Source organism: Elephas maximus, chromosome 2 (genome assembly GCF_024166365.1).
Source record: "Elephas maximus indicus isolate mEleMax1 chromosome 2, mEleMax1 primary haplotype, whole genome shotgun sequence".
In the NCBI taxonomy this organism is placed as follows: Eukaryota; Metazoa; Chordata; class Mammalia; order Proboscidea; family Elephantidae; genus Elephas; species Elephas maximus.
In genome coordinates, this window is record NC_064820.1 from 160,687,796 (window position 1) to 160,711,919 (window position 24,124).

The 24,124-nt window shown below is 42.3% G+C and overlaps 1 protein-coding gene across 8 annotated transcripts in view; it reads right to left on the bottom strand.

Annotated features, from left to right (window-relative positions):
* The window catches only part of PPP2R2B (protein phosphatase 2 regulatory subunit Bbeta), a 500,931-nt gene that overhangs the window by 10,531 nt on the left and 466,276 nt on the right, over positions 1–24,124 (bottom strand). For all 8 annotated transcript variants that reach the window (XM_049873996.1, XM_049874001.1, XM_049874002.1 and 5 more), the window contains 2 exons: positions 12,236–12,405; positions 2,633–2,724 (listed from right to left, as the gene is read on the bottom strand). In XM_049873996.1, coding sequence (XP_049729953.1) covers positions 2,633–2,724; positions 12,236–12,405 — 262 coding nt within the window. The remainder of the gene's footprint in view (positions 1–2,632; positions 2,725–12,235; positions 12,406–24,124) is intronic.

Sequence of the window (24,124 nt, forward strand, 5' to 3'; positions counted from 1 at the left end):
AGGTGCTCGGTTGTTCACTGGGTCTGGGAGGTATGCACAGTGGGCAGGTGTGCTCGCAGTTGTGCGATCACCTCTGCTCACTGGGTGTGGGTGTCAGGGGAGCATGTGCTTGGTCACCACCACTTGCTGGTTCAGGAAAGGGGTAAGAGTGGGTGGCAGGTGGGTGAGTACACAGGAGCCCGCTTAATACCACTGTTTGGGTGAGTGAGGGGGGGCGCCAGACAGAACTGGGTTGGGGGGCTCATATTATGGTCTTTGGTGGGGTAGCTGGTGCATCGAACCCTCTGCTGCTTCTGATCAGGATGGTGGGAGGAAGGAAAGTGCACCCCTTTGGCTAACAGACATGGGTACCTAGGCACTTCCCATCTGCTGCGCCAGCAGTTGGGACCCGCCTCTGTTCAAATGTATGTGTGTCGGGGATGGGGACTGCCTGGGGTCTGGTCAGGTGAGGGACCTCTTGTCAGTATTCCACTGAACCACCGCCTTGTGCATATCACCCACCTTGGAGGTCAGAGACTACTGCTCCAGTGTATTCCTGACTCTGGATCCTGTCTCCCTCCCTGCTCTTTGGATGGCAGCATCCCTGGAATTCTTGCCCTCCTTTCTGTGTTTTCCTTCCTTAGATTTGGATCATGATCTGCTCAACTTGCTTCTCTCTGTGCATGTTTATATAATTTGTCTTTTATGGGCATGCCATGAAGTTGCCTTCCTGTGCTCCTTGCTTGGAGTCGCTACTGGTTTTACCTCAAGATGGCCAGATTTATTTGGGATGTCTGTCAGAGCCCCTCTGCTCCATTTCACTTTGTCCATATTTTTCTTCTAGTTAGTATTCGATTCAATTCTTCATCCTTCCTTTTTGATTTTCAAGGTTCCAGTATTCTTATTGTTTCACTTGGTTTCTCAGGTCTTTGCTGTAAAGGGACAGTATGGTGCATCTGACTATTCCACCATCTTGGCTTCTCCTCCCTGACTTGTCTTAAGTAAGGGAAAGTCTTTTTTGGAAAAATCTCAACATTACCTAAGCCAAACTTCTAGCTGTGGGACATTGGGGTGGGGGAATGTGAGGATTAAAGAAGATGGCTGATGTAGACTGTGGCCTAGAGCAGGGATTCTTAAGTGGTAGATACCCATCTTCTAAGCTGATTTGCCAATAGGCATTAGAGAACACCATTCAGTCTTTAATTCAACAGATATTTATTGAATGTCTGCTATGTGCTTGGGATGAGCAGTGAAAAAAATACCCCTGTGCTTCCATTTTCCAGTTCTGATGTCAGGAAAAGAATGTTGATCTTAGGACTCTAACTTAAAACTTCTCAATCTTTCCTCTCTACTTACTAGTTTATGAGCTTGGGAAGATTATTTTACCTCACTGAGTCTCAGTTTACTTAACTGTAAGATTGGGGTGATGATAATAATTCTGTGGGATTGTGGTCAGGAATCAATAAAATGGTGGGTGTGAAGGTGCCTGGTACATAAACTAAACCAAACTCATTGCTGTTGAGTCGATACTGACTCATAGTGACCCTATAGGACAGAGTAGAACTGCCCCATAGAGTTTCTAAGGAGTGCGTAGTGGATTCGAACTGCCAACCTTTTGGTTAGCAGCTGTAGCTCTTAACCACTATGCCACTAGGGTTTCCACCTGGTACATAGCAGGTGCCTAATAAGTGTAATTCTAAAGTCTAGGCTAGAGGATAGAGGGGAGATGGTACCAATAGATGTTCTGATTTTCTAAAACAACAAAAGAGCTAATGCTGGCTTCTTTTCTCCTTTGGGGTTTTTGTCCACGGGTCACAGTTGCTCTCTCTTCACTCTGCCGTATACCAGCTGGATGGTATGACATGAGCCCTTGGCTATGTAATGATTCCTTCCAGACCTGCTAAGTTCATTTTGGTTCAGTGGCAAAGAAAGCCAAACGATGAGAAACAGCTCAGGTTCACTAAAAAAAACTCAAATCTCTGTGTGCTGCCTTGCCATGGTGGTCTAAATGCTGTTGTTGGTGCAACTGTCGTCAATGAACTAAATCAGCCCCTAGTAGCCTATACTTGGTTCTTGTGAAGTCAGAGAATCATCTGTATTTGTCAGACTAAAAATGACCTATTGGGAGGTAATATGAAGTAGTGTTGAAATCAAAGGCCTTAAAACAGTAATAAATCATTTTCAGGGAATGTGATAAATGAGACCAACTAGAATGCAGCTAATGAACCACTGGGCCCTATGGAGAGGTCTACACTAGCAACTTGAAGGGATACTTTTAGATCTACAAAGCACACTTTGACTGCAGTGATCTGAGCTGCTCAGGCTGGAATTTTCCAGTGGATTATTAGTGATTTTCATTTTAGGCCTGTCGAACTAGCTCTGAAGGTGTCTTGTGCATAAGGAATAGGATTTTCTGGTTGACATTAAATCGTTACCTGTGCCAGTCCTGAAGAGGATTCCAGAGTCTCAGTACACCCTTCCCTCCTTTCCAGGACTGGCCTTGAGTCACTCAGGGACCCATAAAACACATCCCTGGCCAGGCCCAGGGGCCCAATTTTGAGCTCCTTTCAGCTGCACCTCTCTTGGGTTAAATCACCCAGGGCCTCCATAGGAGAGGACCCTTCTTTGGAAGGTTCCCAGTCTCATGCCTTACCTGTCTGACCCATTCCACACACACTCAAATTTATCAAAAATGCAGTCATTTTCGTAGAGGGAGCACAACTTGCTGCGGAGGTAGTCATGAACCTGGGGGGAAAACATAAGAAGAACAAGCCAGTCAATTATCATTTTAAAACTTGGTTATTTCTGCAATCGTCTCCTGACGAGAGTTGTTGATTCTTTCAGTGTACACACATGCCTCAGATCAGATGGCCCTGAGTCTGCATCCATTGAGCTGTGGGACATGAAGATGGGGATGGTGAACTTCTCATGTAGTTGGTGTGGGGATTAAACCAGTTGGCTCACGTTGACTGCGGCCTGGAGCAGGGTCTATTAAGTGATAGATACCGATTTTCTAAGCTGATTTGCCGACATGCATTAGAGAACGCCATTCAGTCTTTTATTTGACAAATATTTGCTGAATACCTGCTATGTACTTGGGATGAGCTGTTCTTTTTGTCATTGCTGTTGGTTGCCATCAAGTGGGCTCTGACTCATGGTGAGCTTATGTATATAACAGAAAGAAACATTGCCTGGTCCTGTGACATCTTTGTGATCTTTGATATGTTTGAGCCCATTGTTGTAGCTATTGTGTCAATCCATCTCACTGAGGGTTTCCTTAATTTTTACTGACCCTCCATTTTAATAAAACATGATGTCCTTTTCTAGGAATTGGGATGAATGGTAAACAAAATACACTCATGGTGCTTTCATCCCAGTGTTGGAGGGAGAGACTCTGGAGCCAAGTAAATATGTAAGATGTTTTAGATGGTGATAAAATTATAGAACAAAAAAGCATGGACAAAGAGATTGGGGTAGTTGGGGGTGTTATTTTATACAGATGAGCAACTTAAGGCCTCACTTGATAAGGTAGCATTGAAGCAGAAAACTGAAGGAAACAAATAAGCTATAAGGATATCTAGGAGAAAGACTTCCCAAGCATTGGGTACAGCAAGTGCAAAGGCCCAGAGGCAGGAGTCCTGGAGCTGGTGAAGCAAAGGGGTGGCGGGTGGTCACAGTGTGGTAGCAGATGACCAGTTTATATGCCCTTTATTCTGAGTAAGGTGGAGAGACATCACAGAAAGGATCACTCTGCCTGCTGTGTTGTGAATAGACTGAAAGGGTGTAAGGTCAAAGGCAGGGAGATCAATCATAATGTGCATGGTAGAAAGTAGCTTGGACTAGGGTGAGAACAGTGGTGGGAAGTGGTCAAATTTTTGATAGTTTTGGAGGTAGAGTGGATAGGACTTGCTGATGGATCAACCGTGAGGTGTGGAGAGAAAAAGAGGAGTCCGAGATGGTTACCAAATCTTTCTCCTAAGCAAGTAAAAGCATTGAGTTGCTAGGCTCATTTGGGGCATGTTAATTTTGAGATGTCTATGCAATGAGATGTTGAATAGACTCTAACGTGACAGGTGTAGTCCTGGGGTATGTGGCAATCCTTTCCTGATATAAGAAGCAAGGTGAGAGTGAGGGGTGGAAGGTGAATGGCTGGGAAACCCTGTGGGAGTACTGGAAGGCACTGAGGACCTACCTGAGGTTGGAAGACATGAATTTTAAATGAGATTGGTCAGCATGGTTGGGTGTTTTTTTTCCAGATGCGTTCAGCAACTCAGGTATAGATGCCAAACAGGCAGATGAAGAAGGCTCAGAGGGTAGTAACCCGGTTCAGTATTTCTCTGGGGGGTAATCCTTCCTGAGCCTATTAGTAGAGTGGTGATAATAATGGGCACGCACAATATGCTAGCTTGTTATTACTAACCATGTGCTTTATCTATAAAATCTCAATCTCTAAAACTATCTGAGGATGTAGATACTATCATTCTCTTCACTTTAATGGAGCATGAAATGCAAGGAGGTGACATCATTTGTCCAGGTTCACACAGGCATGTAAATGACAGAACTGGAATTGAACCAGAGTATTTGGACACAGAGTGCACACTCTCAACTACTCTAGCAATTTTCCTCCCATTTGCTCTATCTCATTAGCTTTACGTTACTGGGGTCTCAGTCCTAGATAGAATGTGGTAATGACTTCAAGTGATGCCAAGAGATGGGGAGATAGAATTGGGTAAAGGCAGGGCTGGTGGGGAGTGTTAGCAAAAGCGTTGTTTCACTTCGTTGAGTTTAAGAGTGCCATGATCTTCTTTTTTCTGTAACCTGACTCCTTCTCTTCCCTTGACCCCTAAGTTCTGCGGGATGTTGACCTTGGAGGCTCAGCTGTGTGCTTGGTATTGGGCAACGGAGTGAGGTCACCTTTACCCCATGTTTGATTAGATGGTTTGGGTATTTGAAAAGCTCTCTAGGTGTTTCTAACTCTGCAAATTAATTTCCCCCACCTTTACACTGTCAGTCTCAAACAGTTCTGGGCCTGTCAGGGTAACTGCTTGCTTCAGTGCTATGGTGATGAGGAAATATGTCTGTAGCAGGGCTTTTGGCATTGTTAGATGTTGGAGTGGAATGCAACGGTGAGGCCCATGTCCTGCTCTTGGTGTTCCAGCTATAAATTGACTTACTGACCTCCCCTTGTTCTCCTGTCTTCTGAGGATATGTAAAGTGGCTCAGGGCTGATCTAGAAGGCCATTTCTGTTTGTAGGTGGGAAGATCTCTATTGATCTTTGAGTAAAGAAGCAGAAGAGGAAAGAAAAAAAGACTGAGTTTGGGTCCTGACCAGGGGTTTCCAAACTTTTTCTGTAAAGGGTCAGATAATAAATATTTAGGCTTTGTGGGCCATAAGGCCTCGGTTAAAAATACTCAACCCTATTGTGGTAGCGCAAAAGAAGTGAATGATACTATGTGAATGAATGACTGGATCTGTGTCCCAACAAAACTTTATTTACGAACAGGTGGTGGATTGGATTTGAACCACAGATCATAGTTTGCCAACTCCTGGTCTTGAATGGTACTCCTTCTTTCCTCAAAGTAGAACAAACTATGTCCTTGGAAGAAAGTGATGGGGAGTTAAGGGCATCAATTATGGGGTGAACTTCTCTTTTGATGGCTGGAAGACTTTGCTCTCAAAAAGAAAGAAAGCCTGATTCCTGCCTTTTCTTGACTTTACCATTGATTTGCTTATGGGCTCTGAGTAATAGAGGGAAGGGGAGAGAGAAGTAGGGCTTCTGAAGGGGAAGGATACTAAGTTGGGAATTAGTCCAGTGGGAAAAAAAGGCCAAATTTGTTATCCTGGTACTCCAGGGTTCCCACATTTTGGGAGAAAAAGTTGAGCAAAATTGACCCTGTGTTTTCTGCGTTATCCTTCCTACTCCTTCCTCTCCTCTGTTATGGAGTGCTTTTAAGGCAGGGCACAGATATGAGGGCTCTGAGAGGAAGAGACAAGTTTTTAAAAACACTTGGTTAAATGGGTTTCTATAGTGCAGGAGTTTTCAGAGCCATGAGATTCTCAAGTAAAATTATATGAAGGAGATAGAGATATTATTTCACTAGAGCTACCCAAGGTTTTTTTTTTTGGTGAGGGGAGTGGCAGCTATAACCTTGAAAATTAAGATTTTGACAGTTAGATGGGAGTCAGAACAGTAGAAGTTTATAAATAGGGTGGTGGCATGCCTTTTAAAGGCTGGCTCAGTCTTCCCCCTTCTTTATGAACCTTTTTTTTTTTAAGCAAAGTCCAAATGTTTAATATTTTTCAGAAGTTAACTATACTAATGAAAATAAATGATAAATTATATTTAGACCACCTTCAATATTTGTACATCATCTTTATAGTGCTTTCAAAATAAATTTTGTAAAAGACATTAATTTCACAATTAAAACATTTAAAAAATAAGGGGAATATTCAAGACCACTGAGTCTGAAATATATCTCATAATGCTGACGGTTATGCTGTCCTTTATCAAATTAACTGTATTTGTATTCAAAATAATGTGGCTTTTTACTAATGACAATTATTTCTTGTCCATTTCAGTGATTTTTGGATCCAAAACAAAATCTGTCTCTTTGAAACATTGGTTGACGATCCTTTCCCTGCCATGGAATGGTTTGCCTTCTCAGTCCAGTGGACTTTATTAGGAGCTTCCATTTTCTGTGCCACTGTCTCCAGCAGGTTCTTTTCACATGTTTCATCTGCTGAGCCCGACGCAAACAGTACAGGATCTTTTATACGAAAGAGATCTTCATCTCTGAGCTTATGGTGCTGCTTTGGATGGTGCAAAAAACCAAAACCAAACCCGTTGCCATCGATTCTGACTCATAGTGACCCTACAGGACAGAGTAACACTGCCCCATAGAGTTTCCAAGGAGCACCTGGCGGATTTGAACTGCCGACCTTTAGGCTGGCAGACATAGCACTTAACCACTATGCCACCAGGGGTTCCGCCAAAGAGACAGCATCTTGTAATTTATTTCCAAAAGCTATTTTTAATTTAACCTCTGCATGACTCATTTTCACTGTTGAATAACAAAGTGCATTACATCTGAGAAGCAAAGGACAATCTCCTGGTGGAGGGAAAAGTGGCCAGCTGCACCTAACCACCCTCACTCCCTTCAGGAAGCAAACTACCAAGTGACTGCCTCACTGCACTGGCCAGTGTGTTCCCTATGAAGCTTTCTTGATCCCTCAGCATTCATTCACTTTGCCATTTAATCTTAAAAAGAAACCACAGGTCAATAATATGTGTGAAACATGTGCTTTGGAAACATGGGGCCATTAGCATGAACTGCATTCTCCAAACTCCATAAATAATTCTTAAAAGGCAGGAAGGATTCGAGATAAAACTAGTCTGAACCATTATTTTCCCGTCCCTAGCACCTAAGTTCCAGGGAGCTCCTGCCTGCTTCCAACTGAGAGTATTTGAAGGAAAGAACATCTGCTATGAAAGTACGTTGCATTTATGTTCGGTTTTAAAAAAAAAATCCTCATAGGCAAACAAGATAGATCCTTCTCCACAATCAGGTAGGAGATGTATGCAAGAGTGGACTTAAAACTCATCCTATCTGATGCTTTTTTTCATGTTCCAAACATTGTTTTCTTCTATGTTCCTATTATGTATGGTTTTCTTGGCCCTAGACTGAGTTTTCTACCACCGTGGCTCTCAAATTACGTGCTGTGGAAACCTAGTGTCATATAGTTAATGATGGACTGCTCATGAGACCTTGAAAGATTAAACTCTATTGCTTTACTTATCGACTTTGGGGGTTGATAAACCTTTCCTGTAAAGAACCAGATAGTAAATGGTTTTGGCTTTGTGGGCTATATGGTCTCTGTCACAACTACTCAGCTTTGCCATTGCAGCATGAAAACAGCCAGTCTATAAATGATCAGGTATGGCTGTGTTTCAATTAAACTTTATTTCTAAAAATAGGTGGGGAGCTAGATTTGGCCCGCAAGTTGCAGTTTGCCAACACCTATTCTATAGGAAAACTTGAAAATAGCTAATCATGGTTAAATCTATAGCTTTTAATTCATGCAAACATGCTTGTGATCAGTTAGTAAAGGTATGAAAATACATAGTAGGAGCACTACCCTTCTTCCTGACCATAGCAGGCATTAATAATTGATCATGGAATTCTTTCCCACTGGATAGGGCCTCACATCTTTTTCAATAGTGCTCCAGATACTCAATGAATCAGAGATGGCATCTACTTCGATCTTCAATATAGTATATAAATTTAATTAATTTTTTTGAAATATGTCATCTAAGGTTAAAATAAGTAAATAAAACTTAGTGGTATTTAACTTCAGCACATGTGCTAGGATAGCTATTTCTTAGTGTTCTGCAAAGAAAATTAAGCTCTCAAAATCTACCACTAGTTGGACATGGTTTGAGCACCAAAACAAACAAACAAAAAAAACCCAGTGCCGTTGAGTTGATTCTGACTCATAGCGACCGTAAAGGACAGTAGAACTGCCCCATAGAGTTTCCAAGGAGCGCCTGGTGGATTTGAACTGCCAACCCTTTGGTTAGCAGCCATAGCACTTAACCACTACGTCACCAGGGTTTCCTGGTTTGAGCACAGTGGTCTTAAAATGTGTTCTAAGAAGGCCCTATTCTAGAAGCCTTTTCCTAGAATATTCTCTTGCCACTGTGTGACCAAAATCTACTCTTCTATAATTGAGGCTCTCCACCAGGCCACACCTGTGTAAATACCACCCCACTCAGGCCCTAGTTCCTATTGCCTTCTCTTTTGTTAAGCAGCTGGAAGATGACATCAGTGTTGACTGTAGCCCTGTGCTGTAGATGAGGGGTTGTGGATGAGACCTATGCAGAGCTGAGCCCTCAAGTCTGGGCAGGATTGGATGACGATACACAGGGCTGCTCTTTGAACCGCAGGTATGACACACAACTATCCCAACTACATATAGGGTCTTGAATCCTGGCACCCAAACCTTTCTTTGGAACCCTCTGGAACTCACAATTACTGAAGTCCCCGGTATCCTCAACCTCCTCTCTGACCTTTTCCTTCACCTTCTTTCTCGAACTGAAATTTGGCTCATTCCTGAAGACACTGTTTCTTCCAAGGCCACTCAGAGGGTGGATGGCTTTCCCTCTCGCCCCATTGACCCTATCCCCCTCTTGCCTCTCTCAAGGGCTTTGCTCCTTCAATTGTCTCCCTCTATAATGGCTTATAAAACATGCTGAGACAGCTTCCTGGAGCCTGGATTCCATTCTAGCTACCATCCCATTTATCGGCTCCCCTTCAGAGCACAATTTCTTCAAAGAGTTTTCTGTACTCAGGTTCTACTCACATTCTCTTGAGTCCACCCCGATCAGACATTCATTCACACCATTCCCCCTCCATCTCTTTCATTAAGGCTACTGATATCTCTGCATCACTAAATTCAATGGTCAAATCTCATTTGATTCTGCAACAGCATTTGGCACAGTTGATGACTTCCTCCTTCTTGAGACATTTTTGTTATTTGGCTTCCAGGACTCTCCTTTCTTAGTTTCCTCCTACTTCACAGGCCACTTTTTTACCCAAGCTCTTGTGCCAAATCCTCTTCCTCTTATAAACCTGTTAACACTGGGGACTCTGGGCGCAGTTCTTTACTTCTTCTTTTCTCAAATTATACTCATGCCTAGGTAATCTCATCTAGTCCTGGTTTATATGCTGATGAATGTCAGATTTACATCTCTGGACTAGATATATCCAGACTTAAACAGTGAGCTGTCTACTTGCCATCTCCATTTGGATGTGTAATTGGTTTAACATGTCCAAAGGCAAACTCCTGATTGCCCTATCTTAATAAAATGGCAACTCCACTCTTCTGGTAATTCAGGATAAAAAACTTGGAGTAATCCTTGGTGCTTCTTTTCCTCTCATGCTCCACATCAACTTTGTTGTCAAATCCTGTTGGGTCTCCCTTGGAAATATATCCAAAATCTAGCCACCTCTATTGTAATACCTTCATCTAAGACACCATCACCTCTTGCAGGAGTGCTACAATAACTTCATAACTGGTCTGTTTCTTTCCAGGCCCCGTTATGGATTGAATTGTGTCACGCAAAAAATGTGTTGTAAATCCTAACCCCTATATCTGTGGATATAATCCCATTTGGGGATAGGGTTTTCTTTGTTATGTTAATGAGGCCATATCAGTGTAGAGTATGTCTTAAGCCAATCAATCACTTGTAGGATATAAAAGTAGCAGATTAGGCACCGAAGCAAGAGTGAGGCAAAGATATATGCCATGTGGCGATCTCCAAGGAACCTAAAGAAACTGAGACAAGGATTTTCCACCAGAATGGACAAAGAAAGCATTCCCCTACAGCTGGAGACCTGATTTAGGAATTCTAGCCTCCCAAACTGTGAGAGGAAACCCTGGTGGTGTAGTGGTTAAGAGTTTGACTGCTAACCAAAAGGTCAGCAGTTAAAATCCACCAGGTGCTCCTTGGAAACCCTATGGGGCAGTTCTACTCTGTCCCATAGTGTTGCTATGAATCAGAATCAACTTGAAGGCAATGGGTTTAAACTGTGAGAAAATATATTTCTGCTTGTGAAAGCCACCCACTTGTGGTATTTCTGTTATAGCAGCACTAGGAGCCCCCCACTACAGTTTCTTCTCCCTACCACAATCAGAATGTTCCTTTAACAATGTAAGATAATTCTGAAATTAAGATAGTGGTGATTGTTCTACAACTTTGTGAGTATACTAAAAACCACTGAAGTGTACATTTGAAAAGGTGAATTATATCTCAATTAAAAAAAGTTAGTGAAATAATTCTGCCTAGAATTTCCTCACTTCTTTTTTTTGGTCTAATTCAAGATATGTTAAAATAAGTTCAGTTTATCCCTGCCTCTGGATCTTTGTTTCTATTATTCTCTTGCATGGAATTAGCTTCTCTAAATCATCTCTTCCTCAAAGTCAATTTGGTTTTCTCTTTCACCAAAACCATTCTTCTAAGCAGCGCTTTCTTCTTTGCTCCCTTTGTCAGCAAATCTGCCATTATCTACCCAATGCTCAAGCCGAAAGCCTCCACACAGTTTTCTTGATTCCTCATCTTCATCCCTCAAACCTCGCTGACTCTCCTACCTCTCTATCTTCATGCCACCATTCCAGTCAAAATTACCATCGTCTCTTCCGTCTGTTTGGTATCCAACCCCAAAAACCAAACCTGTTGCCCTTGAGTCAATTCCAACTCATAGCGACCCAAAGGACAGAGTAGAACTGTCCCATAGAATTTCCCACGAGCACCTGGTGGATTCGAACTGCCGACCTTTTGGTTAGCAGCTGTAGCTCTTAACCATTATGCCACCAGGGTTTCCATTTGGTATCCAGCAAAATGAAATACACAGTAAAAAAGCACACCTCATAATGTCATTCCATTTAATGGATGTCCATTGTACCTGGGCCGAAGATAAAATAACCTACTAAACAAGGGCCTACATGTTCAGACTCTGGCCTACATCTCCAGACACATCTTTCTGCCCTTGTGTTCCATATTCATCCTTTCTGAACATACACATTTCCCTTAACTCAGGCCTTTGAACATACTATTCTTCTAAGATGACTATTTTTCTAGCTAATTCATGGCATTTAAGACTAGCTTAAGGGTTACTTCTTCAAGAAAGCTTGTCCCGACCAGGCTGGCCCTCCCTGTCATGTGCTTCCACAGCACTCAGCATCATCCCTTGCATAACTGCACACTTGATTCCTCGTTCATCATCGGGCTTCTCTACCTGATGGTAAGCTATGACGTGAAAGCAGGACCACCTTTGTCTTGTTCAGCTCTGTATCTGTTGTATCCATCCTACATTAAGTGCTCAATAGAGAGGGGTTTAACTGAATTCTAGTCCCTCCATATGCACCCTGTTTTAAATCATCTGGCATTTAGAGGCTCTACCATTTTATAGAATATAAATATTTATACTGTCTAATTCTTTTGAGTTGTAAGCCTTTGGAGATAGAGGCTGACTTGGAAGCCCATCAAAAAAGGCAAAAAACAAAAAAGCCAAACCCATTGCCCTCAAGTCCATCTCGACTTATAGCAACCCTATAGACGGAGTACAACTGCCTCATAGAGTTTCCAGGGAGTGCCTGGTGGATTCAAGCTGCTGACCTTTTTGATTATCAGCCACAGCTCTTAGCCACTGCATCACCAGTATTCAGTATACCTATGGGTGGGCTGGTGTTCTGTACCTGGTAAGTCTCGATGGGGCGGTTTTCCATGTTGAGATCCCAGACTTTAACGGTCAGATAGTCCCTGGTCATGATATACCTTCCACTGTGGCTAAACTTCACATCTGAAATCGAAGAGATGATTTCAGAGAAAAATGACCTGTTGCTTGGATCTTCCGGCTCTTCAAAAACTGTAGAACAAAAAAAAACAAAAACAAAAACAAGAAATTTAGCAATCCTTATCAAGTGACTCTGTCACATTTAGGCTAGCTAGAAATTGAACAGTCTAAACTTAAAGTCAGTTTGAAAAAGCTGCCATTGGTTTTCGTATTTTCCTTCTCATGGAAGGACTGTCCTGGATTTCTCCATCCATAGGTCTGGCACTGGCTGTTCCCAAGCTCCAGATCTATCTATCTGTTTCATGTTTCTCCTGGTTTCTGGGTGTCACTGCACATATCAAAATCTGGAGTCATCTTAGATGCTTAAAAAGGTTTTTTTTTTTTTTTTTTTTTTTTAACAGCTTTATTGAGAATATAATTCACATACCATAAAATTAACTCATTTAAAGTATACAATTCAGTGGTTTTTAGTATATTCACAGAATTAGGCAACCATCACCACAATCTCATTTTTCAATTCTTTCATCACCCCAAAAGGAATCCGTACCCATTACCAGTCACTCCCCCTTCATGACCACCCCTGACCCTTGCGACCCGGGCAACTGCTAATTAATTTTCTGTTTCTATGGACATTTCAGATACATAGAATCATACAATGTATTGTCTTTTTTGACTGGCTTCTTTCATCTAGCATAAAGTTTTCAAGTTTCATCTATGTTGTAGCAAGAATCAGTACTTCATTTTTTTCATTGAATGATGAATGTTATTCAGCAATACCACATTTTGTTTATACATTTTTCCAGCTGAAGGACATTTAAGTTATTTCTACTTTTTGGCTATTATGAATAAAGCTGCTCGGAAGATCCGGGTACAAATGTTTTCAATTCTCTTAGATACATACTTAAGAATGGAATTGCTGGGTCACATGGCAACTCTTGTTTAGCATTTTGAGGAATTGTCAAACCTTTCCAAAGTGACTACACCATTTTACATTCCAACCAACAATGTATGAGAGCTGGATGTTTTCCACATTTGTCTATTATAACCTACGGTATTAGATGCTTTCTTTGCCTACCCCCATCCTACATATGCTTCCCTATTCCCCCCTTTTGTGTACACTGTCCATGCCTCTGGGGCCCTGGTGGCAAAGTGGTTAAGAGCTCAGGCTGCTAACCAAAAGGTTGGCAGTTCGAATCTACCAACTGTTCCTTGGAAACCCTATGGGGCAGTTCTTCTCTGTCCTATAGGGTCTCTATGAGTCTAAATTGACTCAACAGCAACAGGTTTTGTTTTTTGATTTGGTCCATGCCTCTTTGCTTTGGTATGAAGGCTCTTATTATCTCTCTTGAAAGTTTCAATTGGCTCCTACTTAGAAAAGTCCAGCTCTTCAGTATCATCTGGAATCCCAGCATGAGCTGCCTCTAACTTGTCTTTCTACTTTGATTTTAAACTTCTCTATCTTGACATTTCCCATTTCTGTGCTTTGCCTGATCATTCTTTCTTCATTTATCCAAGTTCTGCTGGATTCATATACCTTATTGTTACAAACTGAATTGTGTCTTCGAAATGATATATTGAAGTCCAAACTCTGTACCTGGGAATGTGACCTTGTTTAGAAATAGGGTTTTTCTTTGCATGTGTTATTAGTTAACAAGGTCATACCATAATTGGTGTATCTTAATCCCTTCTGACTGGTTTCTTATAAAATGGGAGAACAGACAGGAAGACAGAGTGACATAAAGGGGAAAAACACCACATGAGGCTTCCTTTCTAAGATGTCTTATACGCATGCAAAAGCTGGACAATGAAAAAGGAAGACAGAAGAACTGATGCCTTTGAATTATGGTGTTGGCAAAGAATATTGAATATACTGTGGAATCCCAGGGAAATGAACAAACTAGTCTTATACAAACAGAATGCTCCTTGGAAGCGAGGGTGGTGAGACTTTGACTCACTTAATTTGGATGCTTCATCAGGAAAGATCAATTGCTAGAAAAGGATATCATGTTTGTAATAGAGATTCAAGGAAAACATGGGAAATCCTCAGTGAAATGGATTGACACAATAGCGGCAACAATGGACTCAAACATACCAACAATCATGAAGATGGAGCAGGACTGGGCAATGTTTTATTCTGTTATACACAAGGTCACTATGAGTCGAAGCCAACTTGATGGCAACTAACAACATAAACAACAGTGTAGCAATATTGTAAAGCATCAAAGTGACACCCCTACAAAATGGAGGTGAAATGAAAGAAGACAACGCTTTAATCAACCCGCCATTAATTATTTACAGAGAACCTGCTTTATGGAGGACACAGAGAGTAGCATACAGATAATGTACCAGCATAGATAGCTCTTTGCAGTTCAAGAAACATCTGTGTGTATGTGAATATTAATATCCACTCCATGAAAAATTTTCATTCATTCAGCAATAATGTTTAATAATGTAAATAATTACTGTTTATGGAAAGCTGATAATATTTAAGGCTCTATGCTTTACCTGTTTTATCTCATTTAATCCTTACAATAATACTATAAGGACGGATGGCTATGATTCCTTATTTTATAGATATGAAAAACTGAGGCACAGAGAGGTTTTGTAACCTGTCCACGGACATACGGCTAGACCAAACTAGAGCTGCCATTGGAACTCAGTTCTTTCTGACTCCAAAGTCTTTGTTCTTCATCATGATGCAATTCTGCCTTGTACCATGTACAAGACCTTATTTTAGAAGCTGTAAGAAGATACCATGTTAGAATTGTGAATTAGGAATGACCATAACCAATTTAGACTGGCCCCCGGTGCTTGCGTCAGAAACCTCATTTACTGGTATTTTCCAAACCTGCATTCTCTTGAGACTTAATCATAGTAAAGCCAAAAACCCTTGACCTATGACAAATGGAAGAAAGGACGTGTGGCCCAATCACAAACTTGCCACCACTTTGAAAGGACTTGCCTTTGCTTAAATGACAAATTTTTGGAATCTATCCCTTTTTTTCCCCTATTAACTTCCTATAAAAAGAGACTACTATCTTTCGCATACTGAAGTCTTTGGTATCTCCTCTTGAGTACCAGGCTTCCTTAACTTGGTTTACTTCCAAATGAAATCTTTGTTAAATTTTTTTATAACTCAACTCCAGAATCTGCCATTTAACAGAATCTACGTATAATCCTGAAATCATAGATCTGAAAAGGTCTTTAATGATTATTAGTCCTACTCTACCCTTTTTATACAGAAAAAGAAATTAGGACTCTGAAATGACTTGCCTAAGTTTACAGCTGACACGGGCACCCAAAATGTCCAATTACCAGGTCAGTACTTCTCCCATTATACCACATAATCCCTGCAGGTAAATGAATTGTTCCAGAACCAACTTTGGGCCTCCCATGTTGGAAGTAAGACACATCACAGTGAAACATCCATTGAGGGTGGAACATATGAAGACTCCAATGGGTTTTGAGTAGGGGAGAGAGAGTCCTTAAGAGAATGAATCCATATTAAACACTTCAGAAGCATGGTCCCCACACCAAGGGCTCCATGAGTTCCAGCCTCACATCACCACGGGCAGGTGTAAGGTGGGACCAAGGACTCTGTGTGACTCTGTCAAGGCCCTCACCAAAAGCCCCAGGCCAGCCCTCATCCCTGGGCTCTAATTGCTGTGGCCTGTCAGCAATAGAAGGTCTTCCCCCATCTTACCCAACTCCTCCCCCAGCTCCGCCCCTGCCAATTTATGGGCATCGGCATACATTTTAATGAGTTGTTTGTCTCCCACACTACAATGCAATCTCCACAAGGGCAAGGATTTTTTGTCTGTTTTGTTCTGCTATATTTCCCAGAACATAGTAGGTGCTCAATAAATATATGTTAAATGAATGAATATTGACAAACCATCTTAACTTTTAAATGAAAACTATACCTATTTATTAATCAAAGCGGATCCTAAAAGGGACTAATGCTTTCTTGATCCCAAATTCAAGTTTCCGTCCTTGAAAAGTCTAAAAAAGTACATTTCATAGAAAGTCATTTGTAATTCAGAGTTTTCACTAATCCTGGCTGAGCAACCACTTGTCAGTTATTTAAATGGCTCTTAGCTGTATACAGGGAATCCTGGGCCGTGCAAATGGTAAACATGTTCGACTGCTAACCAAGAGGTTGGAGGTTCAAATCTACCCAGAGATGCCTCAGAAGAAAGGCCTGGTGATCTACATCTGAAAAATCAGCCATTGAAAACTCTTTAGAACACAGTTCTACTCTGACACACTTGGAGTTGCCATGAGCAGGGATCAGCTTGACGATAACTGGTAGCAGTTGGTATGTGTATACACATGTACGATACTCAGTACATTACCGAGAGCTTACGAATAAAAAATATCAATTGAATACATGCACGCCAGGCCCAGTGCAGAGGACGCAATAATGGACAAGACAGACCTAGCCCTACTCTCATGGAGCTCACAGGCAAGAGGAGGAGACAAATGCTAAAAAATTAAGCAAATTTAGTTAAAGTTGTGAGGTTTTACTGTGAGATTTATCACAGTGTAGGAAGGTGCTGGGGAGCATGACCAGTGGAATGCAAATGAAATATCAGTGTGTTTTCTGTGTAATTTACTTTTCATGCCTGCTGCCACTGCATCAACACCTAAAATGCTCAAAATTTGTCAAAAGTGGTACAACAGTCTCCAGTGCCTGAGCATAGATGTTGCAACAAATCAGAACTGGCATTTCTCCTGGGGACCCTTGGCCTTGGCAATCGAAATCCTGCTGACCTGCAGGGTTTCCAACCAGCTCCCTGAAAATAGAGTCATCAAGAGAAGGAAGAGAGCTAGGGTGCAGAGAAGACCTTTGCTCCTTTTTTAAGGAAGTAATGTTGCTGAGCATCCTAATGGCCCAGACACAGCCTCTGAGGAGATGTCAGGTTTGCTGATGAAGATGGTGTTACTATTTGAAGACCCCAATAAAAATAGTAACAGCAATAAAAATGACATCCGCTACCATTTCTATGTCCTCCAGCTTTGCAATATTATCGCATTTGATGCTCAAGTTTATGAGGGAGGTACTAACAGTGTCCTCATTACAAATAAGGAGACAGACCAAAAAAGGTTAAGTAATTTAAATAACCCTGGCTGTGCAGCTAGCAAGTAGTAGAGCTTGGCGTTCAACTCTGGCAATCTATCTGCCTAACTATTACACGGCCTCCAGTCAGGCCTTTCCTTGCTTTGTCAATGTCATTGCCCTGTTGAGAATAGCCAAGCCACCCTGGACTTCTCCATGTTCTAGATATGGCTTGCTCATTCCCACTTCCATGCTGCTGCTCCTCCTCACCTCTCCCTGTGTCCATTGTGGGATAGTGGAAAGAACATCGGAGTAAGTCAGGGATGCTGGGTTGGAATTCAGGCTGGGCACATCAAAACCAAACTCGTTACCATCGATTTGATTCCTACTCATGGTGGTCCATGTGTTACAGAGTAGAACTGAGTTCCGTAGGGTTTTCTTGGCTGTAATCTTCATGGAGACCTTTCTTCAACAGTGCTGCTGAGTGGGTTCAAACTGCCAACCTTTCAGTTAGCAGTCAAGCGTGAACCATTTGTGCCTACCCACGGACCTTGAGTACAAATTAAGCAGCTCTTAATAATAGCTACCATCTATTGCTATCTATTGAGTGCTTATAATGTGTGTATTACACATATTAGCTCATTCAATATTCATTGTTATTATTACTTTCTCTTTTCCGCAAATTAGCCAAATCAGTCAACTCAGGCACAGAGTTTATACCGCTAGTAGGTGGCGGAGCCAGGATCTGAACTCGGTCTGCTTCTCGTTGGATGACTTTGGGCAGCTGTCTATTCTCTGAGCTTATTTCCTTTCCTGTAATAAAAAGGAGTTAGGATTGTCTACAAGGCTCCTTCCAGCTCTTAGTTTATATGAAATTCCACTGGTCTTTTAATTTCCTTCTCCTAATACCTATTACTCAGGGTAGCCTTCCCAAAGGGACTTCAGCAGAACGCTAAGCCTATGATATGTCAGGTATTTCAGATTCTGAAATCAAATGCGCTTGGGAAACTCCAGCCCTGTTTTGGGGGTTGATGATGCACATTAACCTATTAAAGGTGCGCGAAGTCCCATGGGTTAAAAAATTACCATTCTTTAACCCAGGTTTTCTCAACCTTAGCACTGTTGGCCTTGGGGGTTGTATAATTCTTTGTCGTAAGGGGCTTTCCTGGACATTATAAGACGTTTAGCTGCATCCCTGGCCTCTAACCCCTACATTGCCAGTAGTGATTCACTCAGTTCTGACATCTCTGGACACTGCCAAATGTCCCAATTTGATTACAGCCCCTCCTCCGACTTCATTTTATTTTTTTGGCAAATCACTTGTAGCTCAGTATTTCTGTAGCGCAGGTCTCCTCAGAACACATTTTGGGGTAACAATGCTATAGCCAAAATCAACTAATACTTCCTTTTAAATGCTATAGGGTGTACAATGTGCCCTGTTGCAGACATGTTTTATACTGTAACATGTACAGATATGAATACATGTCAGTGGAGCTGTGAGTTTCCCATGTTTGATGGATCCTTCACAGTGACTAGTCCAGGGCTATTTACCTAGGAGGTCCCAGGTAACTGACTAAATGAATAAGAGTTCTGGGAAAGAGTTGAAATCATAATTAAGAGAGAGGAAGGTTAAGAAGAAAGCTGCTGACTTTAGAGAAGCCTAAAGCTAAAATTACATTCAATACAACTGAGGAGAAGGCATTGGAAATGTAGTGTGCACTGAGGGAAGGAGCAGAGAGAACAATAGGTAAACCACCGTAAAGGCTGTTTCTGGGTATGGATCTTTGCTCTGGACCTCACAATGGACACTACAGAGAAACCCACACCCAGTGGTGAAGGAGAGGACCCAAGGCTACCATGGGTGATCCTAATGGCTGCCTCATCTTCATCCCCTATGGTGTGATGGTTAAGAGTATATGCAGTTGGTTTCCAGGTCAGCAGGCCTGGTTTGAAATCCCAGTTCTGTTGCTTACAAATATGAAGCCTTGGACAAACAGAAGGTTAAGCTTCATTTTCCTTATCTACAAAATGGAGAATCGTTCCATGTGCATGGGGCCACCATGAGTCAGGGGCTGACCGTACAGCAGCTAACAACAACCTTCTAGGGTAGCTGTGAAGATAGATGAGATCTTTCGTGTCAAGCACTTAGCATAGAGCCTGTCCCTAGTATGCCCAGTAGGCACTGCTTAAGACAAGGTTGATGTGACATGAATCCAAAATCCTCATGCGTTCTTCCATTTGGGCTAGATCTTAAGAGCTACCTATTATTACATTGATTTCTGGGTCTTCTGTTACACAGACACAATAGCTTCTCTCAGGACTATCAGTTGAAATCCACTCTCCTAAGTATGTGTATATCTCATTTGGTGCTGAACAATGAACCACCTTGGCTTTAATGACTCGGGCAAATAAGGAGAAGGTTATAGGAAGCCAGTCCAGGGGAATGTGAAAGTTTGTTCACGATGAAAAAGGAACGGATTTAGAATCATGCACAGGGTTTTCAATTGCTTACTTCTGCTGATATTTCTTCTACAGAGCAGCACAGCTGGCAGGCTTTCCGTTTGGAGACGTGGTTGATAATTTCCCCATAATGGGGGCACAACTGGCAATTTTCCTACAGAGTGAGGCAGATGGCAATTTTCCTTCAGAGATATGCAGGCAACAGTTTTGCCCCTGGAGAGAAACGGCTCGCCGATTGAGATGCAGCCAGTAATTTTTATGATACAGAAGACACATCCAGTAATTTTGCCCAGTGAGAAAAATGGCCAACAATTTTCCCACGGAGAGTTAGAACGCCCTCAGACAGATAATGCTGGCCTTTTTCCAGCTGAGGGCAGTGAGAGAAGTTTAAGATTTAATTAGTGGCCAACGTACTATAGTTCTATGGACCTAATGACACCGTCTCCAGACATGGGCTTGGAGATGAGAATGTGGATGATATGAAAACTCAGACCCAAACTGGGGATTCTGAGTTGGGAAATAGTGAAGCCCAGTTTTTTTTAACACTTGCGGTTTGTTTTTCAAATATTGTTGTTAGCTGCCATTGAGTTGGCCCCTAACTCATGGCAGGCCCATGCACAACTGAAGGAAAACATCGCCCAGTCCTGTGCCATCTCCATGATTGGTTTCGGATGAGACCATTGTGATCCACAGGGCTTTTCATTAGCTGATTGTCAGAAGTAGATTGCCAGGCCTTTCTTTCTAGTCTATCTTACTCTAGAAACTCCACTGAAACCTGTTCCAGCTTCACAGCAACACGCAAGCCTCAACTTGTGCATTGGCCTGGAATCGAATCTGGAATCTCCCACATGGAAGACAAGAATTCTATCACTGACCCATCAACAGCCTCGGCTTTTCATTAATTTCACAAACAATTGTTCCATAGTGAATGCTGTAGCAACGCAGAACATGAAGGAGAGTGAGGCGTTAACAATCTAGAAGAGGTTATATTGGTCCCTAATTTTTATTTTCAGATAGAAAAGACACCAAAAATTCAAGAGTGGAGAAATGATGAGACAACGGGCTGATGTGATCAGGTAAGGATTAATGATAAGCTGAATCATGAATGATCATTAAGAACTGATCACAGATTGGCAAACCTTTTCTGAAAGGGCCAGATACTAAATATTTTAGGCTTTGTGGGTGGTTCGGTCTCTGTTGCAACTACTCAGCTCTGCTTCAGCTACGCCATTGTAGCATGAAAGCAGCCATGGGCAAGACGTTAATAAAAGAGCATGTGTTCCAATAAAGCTTTATTTACGGACACTGAAATTTGAATTTCATATAATTTTTATGTGTCATAAAATGGTATTTTTTCATATTTTCAACAATGTAAAAATATAAAATCCATTCTTTGCTAGCAAGTTGTACAGAAACAGGGAGTGGACTGGATTTGGCCTGCTGGCCGTAGTTTACCAATCCCTGATGATGATTTTGGGGAGTAAGAGGGGTGTGCTCTGTGCTAGACAGGAGAATGAGTCTGAGCACATGGCTGAAGTAATACTTTTTTGGGGACCAGTGTGAAGCCCCTAAGATGTGGTGGTACAGAGATCAGGGGGAAGGGCAGAAGAGAAGCTCTTGGCTTAGGAAACTGCAAGTTGCCTTCCTCAGGTATGCCTCTCTGGAGGGTGCAGGGAGAAGTTTTTCACGCCCTTTGGGGTGAAACACACTCAAGCTAGGACCTTTACTCTACCCTTGCCCATTTACAGGTGGACTGGATTGTCTTTGTCAATTGTCTTTACTTCTCTAAGGCTCAGCTTCATCATCTTTAAAATGTAAATATCAATTCTTTGCATGGTTATAAGAATCAAAGTGAGATAAAAGTAGATAAAGCACTTAGCACAGTGCCTACCTAGCACACAAACCAAAACCAGACCCACTGCCACTGAGTCGATTCTAACTCATAGCGACCCTATAGGACAGAGTAGAACTGCCCCAGAGGGTCTCCAAGAAGTGCCTGGGGGGATCTGAACTGCTGACCTTTTCATTAGCAGTAGTAGCTCTTAACCACTATGCCACCAGGGTTCCCGGCACATGGTCAGAAGTCAACAAATACTTGTGCCACGCACCAGTCAACCAATGTTTATTGGGCACCTGATAGGTAGAAGGCATGTTGATAGGTACTGCGGCTACAAGAGTGAGCAGAATAGATAACAAGGCCCCTGTGTTATTAGTACATCTTTCAGCAACGCGAGGGCACAGTTACTTATCCTGGCTGGGGGCTTCTCTCTTCTGTTAAAGGAATAAATATTCTGAATTTCTCCCTGTGGATGGTCGAATAATGCCCCCCACCACCACCCCGCCCCAAAGGTCCACATCCTAATCCCTGGAACCTGTGAATGTTACATTACATGGCAAGGGGGGTAAGTGTTTCATATGGAATTAAGGTTGCAGATAAAATGACCTTGAGATGGAGAGATTATCCTGGATTTTTAAGGTGGGCCCAATGTAATCAATCACAAGGGTCTTTATAAGTGAAAGAGGGAGGTATGAAAGTCAGTGTCACAGTGGTGTGATATGAAAAAGACTTGACCAGCCATTGCCAGCTTTGAAGATGGAAGGAGGCCCTGAGCCAAAGAAATGTGAGCTATCTCCAGGAGATGGAAAGGGCAAGGAAATGGATTCTCCGCTAGAGCATCCAGAAAGGAACACAGCCCTGCCAACACCTTGATCTTAGCCCAGTGAAACTATTTTGAACTTCTGACCTCCAGAACTCTAAGATAATAAATTTATGTTTTAAGTCACTAAGTTCACTAAGTTAGTGGTATTTGTTACAACAGAAATAGGAAACTAGTCCCCCACCCCAACCCCACTTTCCTCATATTGTCAATAGTGGGAGGGGATAGTTTCCCCCGATAGGAAGCTGCTCCCATTTCCCTGGCCCCAGGGCCAGCTCTGTTCCCTGCCAGGGAAGGCTGCCTTTGGGCACGGGCTGCAACAGGTTCACTGCTCCCAAGGGAGCTGATGAATTCCCACACCTCAGCCGCCCCTTCCTCCCAGCATTCCTGCTGCTGCTACTGTACCCACAGGCTGACACAGTCCAGAGAAACCAGATCAGAGAAGCTTCAAAGACAGAGCAAGCTAAACTGCTCAGAGATAATCAGGACTTCACAGTATAATGTGAGACTGTATGTGATCCTTCTGTATACTGGATGAAGCTTCTCAAAGCAACACAGCTTCTTGCTCAGACCCTTACAGTAGCTCCCCATTGCCAACAGCTGACAGCATCACACCCTTGGCCTGGCATTCAAGGCCCTTCATAATAGGCCCTTAGTCAGCACTCCATATCACTGCCCACTCACTGCTCTCCTGTGCATTCTACTGAAGTGTGACAGGTCTACTCATCATTTGCACCAGGGTCAGAAAACTCATGCCTCCACGGGCTAGACAGATAGTGAAATCAGTGAAGCATGCATGGGTAAACATTAGGGAGCAGTGGGGACTGTGGAAAACTAGAGTATCCACACCCTATAAAGGTGGCAGTTTCCACTCAGCTTCAGCTAATGGCTGCCATGTAGGAATATGGACCCAGCATTGCCAGATCATCTCATTTTTAAGGTCTAAAATTTTCTGAGGATTCCATTTTTAATGCTAGCAACTCATTAAAAAAGTTTCCCTCTCTCTAATTCATCTGTAAGCCACATGGACCATAGTTTGTGACCTCTGCTTTATACCCTGAATAAGGATGGCCAACATGTATGGAGCAGTTAGCATGTGCCAGGACTCAATCCTTGCTGTTTCCCCACCTACCCCTACTCCTTGGTTTCCCTGAATCCTACTCAGTCTTCCAGGCTCAATGTCTCTTTCAGGGAACCTTCCTGGACTGCCTCAGTCCACTGCATTCTCTCTTGCCTCTTACTGGTTAAATTGGCTATCTTCCACATGCACTTCTGTTGTTATTAATATAACGACAATTTTAAACAAGCACTTGTTCAGAATTCATAAGGAACCAAGCAACTCTAGGTCAGGGAATGGGGCCCTCAGAAAGAAGATACCAGTGATAAAACAGCACCTGCTAGCCTTTAGGCAAAGTGCATGCTAAGAATTATCACCATTAGGCCTGAAGAGGCTGGAGTCCAAAGTCCATAGGAATATTGAATAATCTGTGGACTGCCAAAAGAATGAACAAATCAGTCTTGGAAGAAATGCAAGCAGAATGCTCCTGAGAATTGAGAATGGCGAGACTTCATTTTGCTTACTTTTATCATGTCATCAGGAAAGACTAATAGCTAT